Source organism: Penaeus japonicus, unplaced genomic scaffold, assembly GCF_977035675.1.
Source record: "Penaeus japonicus unplaced genomic scaffold, GWHDUDI00000001_assembly GWHDUDI00000021, whole genome shotgun sequence".
NCBI lineage: Eukaryota > Metazoa > Arthropoda > Malacostraca > Decapoda > Penaeidae > Penaeus > Penaeus japonicus.
The window spans coordinates 27014137-27021636 of record NW_028234423.1 but is presented as its reverse complement, the minus strand read 5'-3'; the positions used below and the strand labels follow the sequence as shown (position 1 = coordinate 27021636).

The window sequence follows — 7500 nt, the reverse complement described above, 5'->3', positions numbered from 1 at the left end:
CCCTTTCCGTGTGGCCTCCTTCTTACTTTCGTCGTCTCGTCATCAGCCAGGTGGCACCCGGTCCTTATAGTGCCATGGGCTTTATCGACCGGGATAGGTTTTGCAGGGTGGGGGAAGAAGGGGGGAAGAGGGGAGGGGAGAGAGAGGGGTAAAGAGGGAGGGAGGGATGGATGAGGGGAGGGGAGGAGGGAGGGGGTAGGGGAGGAGGAGGAGGAGGAGGGAGGGATGGAAGGAAGGGTAGAGAGGGAGGGGGTAGGGGAGGAGGAGGAGGGAGGGTTGGAAGGACAGGTAGGGATAGGGAGAGGGAGGGTGGGAAAATAGGGAGAGAGAAGGAGAGGGTGGGGAAAGGAGAAGAAAGGAAGGGAGAGGTAGGGTCAGATACGAGGAAGGAGAAACATATAAAAGCTGTTCCCGCTCCCCTTTCTTCCCTCCCCTCTTCCCTTTACATCCTGACCCTGAACCTCACCCCTCCCCCCTCTTCCTCCTCCTTCTTCCCTAACTTTCACCCTCTCTCCTTTAGGCGATTCTTTCAAAGCGCCCCTTTAAACTGACCTCCCTCGCAGTCTCCCACCTAAGAGGGCTTTGCAAATTTTATTTGGGAGAAGAAATGAGAAGAGAGAGAAGTAGAAGAAGAGAGGAGACAAAGAGACGGACGGAGAGAGAGAGGGAGGGAAGGAGGGAGGGAGAGAGAGAGAGATAGGGAGAGGGAGGGAAGGAGGGAGGGAGAGAGAGAGATATAGGGAGAGGGAGGGAGGGAGAGAGGGAGAGGGAGAGGGAGAAGGAGAGGGAGAGGGAGAGGGAGAGAGGGAGAGAGAGAGAGAGAGAGAGAGAGAGAGAGAGAGAGACAGGAGGAGAGAGAGAGAGAGAGAGAGAGAGAGAGAGAGAGAGAGAGAGAGAGAGAGAGAGAGAGAGAGAGACACAGAGAGAGAGAGAGAGAGAGAGAGAGAGAGAGAGAGAGAGAGAGAGAGAGAGAGAGAGAGAGAGAGAAAAATCTTCCAAATAATAGATCACGGTCTCCCGTGCCAATATGAACACGCATAGAACACGCAACACTAAGCATCTTCAAGCTGCAACAATCAATACCACAGCTGCAAGGGATCAATACTTCCAGGTGATTCGCCAATACCAAAGTGAAGCACTACAAAATATCCCTTGGTGACCAGTATCTACTAATACAGATAAAACAACAAAGAAAAAAAACAAAAAAACTGACATACAAAAGGAGATAACCCTTATCATAAACCATGTGTTACGAAGTGATGTGACCAGAACTTCCTCCTCTACCTTTACCTATACTATTCAACAGCGTATGCAAAACGGTTCATGACAAATCAATATCCTTATGACTGAAAGAAGACTGGGAAGTGTGGTCGACGTTCGGGAATTTCCGAGGGCAAATAATCACGTGATCTTAACTGATATACTTTTTTTTATTTTTTTTTAATCTTATCTGATATAGCAATGACATCTGTAGGCAGAATTATAGAATTTGTCTGAACTGCGGAGTTGGCTCTATACGGACATGACGTATAGGATCTGCCCTTGTCCTCTGCCTGGCGATTCTGTCTTTGTCTGCTCTTTCTGTTTTTGTGGTTGGTTATGACGTTTGTTGGTGTTTGTGGCTGTCCTTGTGCTTGTTTGGCTATCTATGTATGTTGTTGGGGTTTGTGTCTATTTGCCTGTTTGTTTATGTTTGTTTCTCTCAATTTTTTTGTTATTTTTCTTTCTCTCATTCTCATTCTCATTCTCTCTCTCTCTCTCTCTCTCTCTCTCTCTCTCTCTCTCTCTCTCTCTCTCTCTCTCTCTCTCTCTCTCTCTCTCTCTCTCTCTCCCTCCCTCCCACCCATCTTCCACGGAATTCAACCCCAATAACATCAACACTTCAAACTTCAAACGCAGTCTGTGCTCTTGGGCGAGAGATTATTCCCTGCTACAGCTGGTCGCTCTCACAGACAAACATGGTGAAACTCTCTTTCTATGGATCAGCTGATTTCGCACTCGTAAGTTTATTTTACGAGTCCCTCTCGATCGGAAAGTATTTTTTACGAACTATTGTGTAGTTAGATTAGGTAAAGTGTCCAAAAGGGAGGTATTTGTGCTCCATTTACTTAACTGCATGGTGAAACGTACGTCTGGCATCTTGTAAGGGCTCACGTAAAAAAAAAAGTCTTTGTTGTATTTACACAAATGTCGTACTGCGATTTCTCGGATTCACTTCATTTATTCATGCGCATGAAAATATGACTAGTCAAACTTCAAATTCAAATTCAATCTACCCGTGAGGGAATTGGAGTCTAAATACGTGCAAGCCTTCCCCAGTTTCCATCACCTTTTCACGTAGTTGAAAGTCATCCTGTCATAAACCCCATATTTAAGACTCACACGATAGAGTCTACATCCTGTTCGCCTTGCATATATATACATATATATATATCCCGTAGGTCATACCACCTCCATCCGTTTCATAATCGTGGAAAAACAGGTCAAAAATCGTACTAAAACATCCAGAAACTCATGTACTCACCACTAAATTCGTGATAGTGGGTGTATCCAACGCTGGCACAGTGTTGAAGGAATCGGGTAAACTCGTAGCCACAGCTGTTATGGTGAGGCTAACACTAGGCACTACGTCACTACTGGCGGCGGATGTATTTGTGGTAGCGGCACTGACAACCGGGTTTGTGGTGGTAGGTGGCAGGGCAGCTGTGGTGGTGGCAGAAGGCTTCGTCGCAGCTGTGGTGGTGGCGGCGGCCTGCGCTCGAGTGAACATGGTTGACAGCGGTTGCTTGGACTCACGGCGCGAGAATTTCCTCCTAGTCACCTGTTCGGACTCGCTGACTAACATGGGAGGCGGTGGCGTCACTTGAAACGTTACAGGCAACTCCTCCCCCTTCAGCGATGACTCATACACTGGCTGGTCGCGGCCGGGGAACTCGCTCCTATATGTCGCGAGATGTGCGGTCTCGCGCACTGGCTTCGCTCGCACCGCTGCAGTTCGCTCACTCTTGGCTCTTGTTTAGGGGTTAAGCAGGTGAGATAGGGATCAAAGGAGCATGACTCTAGGTTAGAAATTGGATGTGCTTTTATTTTTATGTAAGATAGACCCTGCAGCGTCTCGGAGAAAGCGATAACATCTTATCTTGCGCGGAGAAAAATCCGAATAAAAATGAAACAAGGAAGGCCCCGCCCACCCTGGCCCTCCAGTAGTGACGTCATACTGCTCTAAAAATAGACTACTACGTCAGCTCGAGCAGTCATGTGACCAGTGACGTTACCACTGCATCTTGAATATTTTGAGTTTCTCGTCAAAATAAACAAATCTCAGACCAAAACACGAGGAAGAATGCATCACCGGATAAAATCCCAGAGTCGAAGCAATCATTCTTAATGAAGTGCAATGCAAGGCCGGAGGTGGGGGGAGGGGGGGACAGAGGCACAGTGTGTCGCTCTTAAGCACTGTAACTGCACCTCTCCCTCCGCCACCATTCTGCTCAATGCTCTGGCCAACATCATCCTCAAATATGCATTATTACTAAACCCGTCTAACCACTCCCAGAAAGAAGGGAAAAAATCGTTGGTCTCCCGAGTTCCGTGCCCTCGTGCTTATAACCGGAGCGTTCGTGGCGAGGGAAACGCCCCGACTAAATATTTACGAACTTTGCTCATGTATAAATTCCTATTTTGGAATACCCCCGAGAGCAGTTACATAGTTGGAAGACGGAAGGAAAAACACACCGGTATGTAGCGAGTTTACATCACGTCGAAAAGAGTATTTAGCACAGATGACAAAATCAGATTTAGAAATATCCCTAGCGTAATGTACGGCCGCCGCACGTGCCAAATCACTCCACAACCTTTCCGACATCCGTTGATTAACCAGAGCCTAAAAAATGCCAAGCACAAGTACCCCACAGCATCCTCCCTCCCCAAAAAACCTCATATCCGCACTGCAGATAACCCGCTGGAAGACAGGACATCGACATGAGCAAGGTAGCGACATTTGGTAACCTGGGCGTACCAGCCGCCCGCTCACCACCAACAAAGAATTCCCGGAACAAACTTGGGAACTCTCCAGGAATACCGGGAAAGGAAGTCGGTGTGACGCATGTTGTCGTGTGCCTGATTTGAAAGCTTCCGTTATAGGAATTGATTTCTTGGAGGTTACTGAGGATGGTGTACGGTATGGTTATGTGTATGTGAAGGATGATAATTCGTGAGAATAGAGAGAAAGAGCAACTCGTGTGTTGTAAAAGTAAGGCAAGGTCAGCAAAATATCACACAAAAAACAACAATAATACATAATCCATACGTACTTCATAATGTTCCCCAACAACATATATAGAAACACATCACACACACACATGTAAAAATAGACATGCCACAAAACACATATAACCTCAAAGAAGGGAAAGAAAACAGGTTCCTTAGCTTCCCACACATAGCATAGAACGGACACCGCCGCCAAAACAACAATGCATGCATGTTCCACCCTCTGCGGCCATGAACAAATGCATGACTCCATACATGGTTACAGAGACTTAATACCACACCCTGCTTCGACGGATCGATGCCAGATGTCACTATATGATTAATTAGACCGGATACACCAAACCATATATGTTTTTTTCATCTTTTTTACAAATTTCTCCGTCTTTATTCGCGTGTGCCGTGTATTGTGTGCACTGAACTTGCATCTGTTATCATTCTTGGAATTGTTGAATGAAATCCGAGAATTGAAAATACAGAGAACTGTTGTGCCTCGTGTGCATATTCAGTGAAATTACATCATCCTTCTGTTCATGATAACAAATTAAAACATCCTGGTAAATGTGTTAATTAGACAAAAAGAAAAAGAAAATAATGACATGGATCTCATTGCAACACCAACAATAGCAGCAACAATTCTGCAATGTGGATTTAGTTTTTGTGGTGGTAGCAAAATATGAAGAAAAACGAAAACACCGTATTAGTAATAGCAATGTCATGAAATAATTACAAATGATAACAAGAGTAGTGATAAGAACAGCAGTAAATATAATTCAGCTAATGACAATAATGTTAATAACACTGACAATGATTATGATAACAGCAAATTGATACCACCAAAAGAAATCAATAAAAAGGTATCTAATATGAAAGGATAAAAGTGATCATAATAGAAACAGCAGTAGTAGTAGTAATAATAATAGTAATGATGATAATAATAGTAATAATAGTAATGAAAATAACAATGATAATGTCAATATCACTGATAATAATATTGGTAATGATGATGATGATGATGACATTGCTGGTGTTAATGGAATACTAACAGTGATAACATGCAAGTAATAATGATATTCGCAGAACTATTAATTACCATAATGATATCAACGGCATTACTACGACTACTAATGATAATGACAATGGTAATAACCCTAGTGATAATGCTTATGATAATAAGGATGATAATACAGAACCAAGATCAACTAATTATTGTTCCTAAATAAGAATTAGCACAAAACAAACTAAAAATGGAAGCCATATTTTAAAAGGTCCAGTGAAACTTGAGCAGTATAAGCCAAGGAAGGTGTGAATACTACAGGAAGAAACAAGTCCAACAACAAAAAGCAGTAACAAAGGCAACAGGGAACAACAACAAATACAAAAGCACATGTACCTTCCCATTATGAAGGAGGGGGAGGGGGTGGGAGTACCTGGGGTAGGGATGGAGGTACCTTCCCTTGACGAGGGAGGGAGGGGGAGGGGTGGGAGTACCTGTCCATTATGGAGGAGGGAGGGGTAGGGGGTGGGGGGACCTTCCCATGATAGAGGAGGGAGGGAGGGAGGGGAAGGGTGTACCTGTACCTTCCCAAGATGGGGGAGGGAGGGAGGGGGATGGGTGGGAGTACCTGTAAGGGGTAGGAGGTGGGGGTACCTTCCCATGATAAGTGAGGGAGGGAGGGGTAGGGCGTACCTGTACCTTCCCATGATGGGGGAGGGAGGGGAGGGAGGAGAGAGAGGGAGGGAGGGGAGAGAGGGAGGGAGGGAGGGGAAGAGGATTAGGGGGAGGAGGGTGTAAGGAAATGATATTGAGTTGCCAAGTTACGACGGCGCGGCGTGGCAGAGGAAGCCAAGGTTTCGCTCTCTGTGTTATTGTTCGTGAGGAAACTATGCTTTCAGTCTCTTTTGTGTTCCTTATATAATGACTTCAAGTTTGTAAAAAAAAATAGTAAACGTCTATTTTTATTTTCTTTGCACTTTCATGCTTGTTTTATTTTTTTAAACATATTTCCATGCACATGTTTTATTTTTTTTCTCTTTTTCTTAAGAAAAATGAGTCGGGAGACCTATGATAGCGTATTTCAAAAGTGATATACATGTTGTAAATATTTAAGTAACTATTTCCATCTGATACAGTAAAAAACAGTATGACAAAACGCTCCAAAACCTTTATCATATTAGCTCTTAATTGTACAACGAAAGACAGACGCCCATTTACTTGTCCTAACAGTGAGCAATTTCTCGCCTATTGCCCGTCATAATGATGAGCAAACATTCACTATTATCTCATAATTACGTCTCGCTTTATAAACCTGAAGGAGGTCATGAGGTATACACATCCCTCTTCCTCCTCATGGTAACCTTGGCGAGAGCATGAGACAAAACCGATCCTCCAGTGAATGACCCGACTGACTGAGGCTTAATGGCATTCGCGTCCCTTCAGTCATGCGAATCTTGGAGGTCCTCGACATTATTCTCTTTCCTGCTACGGTGTCTTTGTCGAAGTCGTAGAACAAGGTGCCTTTTATTTCTGTTTCTTTTTTTTTTCACAGAATATGTTTGGAGTCAAAATTAGAGAAGGGAAAAGGTTTACAAGTTCAGCTGAATTTTAAGGATTTTTTTTCTTTCTTTCTTTCTTTTTTGACTTCACTTTACTTGTATCTGTTTTTTTTTCTTCTCCTCAGACAAAAAAGTTCTTTTTCACAAGATATATTTGCATAGATTGTGTCCTCTAGTAAAAAATCAAAAACATTTTAACGAAACGTTATTTTCTTTCTCTCTAAACTTAACTCTTTCCAGTAACCAAGTCATAAATCAAAATGATCTTATCCTGTGGAATTAAACTAAATTTTCAGAAAAATGTTACCTCGTTTCTTTTGACTTTTATTAAAGAACAATATTACGAATTCAGGCGGGCAACATCACCCAAAATCTCATACTTTCTCTCGCTGAATCTTTTTTTTTTTTCTTTTTTTTTCTGTTTTGAAGTGTCTTCCTGGTGGAAAGTTAAACATAAACAAATAACCGAAGCAAGTAATTTTGTTGGAGGTTGCTCGTCAAAATTAGGAATGGAGTGGCTTGCTTATGAGAGTCTTTGTCAGTGTGCAGAAAATTCCTTTTAAATTTTATATGATAAGTATTTTATTATATATATTTTTAATATATATTGATATATATAATATATATTATATATATATATATATATATAATATATATATTTAAATATATTTATATATA

At 42.8% G+C, this 7500-nt stretch overlaps 1 protein-coding gene across 2 annotated transcripts in view; it reads right to left on the bottom strand.

Annotated features, from left to right (window-relative positions):
• The window catches only part of kay (transcription factor kayak), a 27733-nt gene extending 24798 nt beyond the window's left edge, over positions 1-2935 (bottom strand). The window contains exon 1 of one of the 2 annotated variants that reach the window (XM_043019146.2): positions 2525-2935. In XM_043019146.2, the coding sequence (XP_042875080.2) occupies positions 2525-2845 (321 nt within the window). In that variant the 5' untranslated portion in view covers positions 2846-2935. The remainder of the gene's footprint in view (positions 1-2524) is intronic. The other variant, XM_043019147.2, reaches the window with a different exon arrangement.
• Between the last annotated feature and the right edge of the window lie 4565 nt (positions 2936-7500).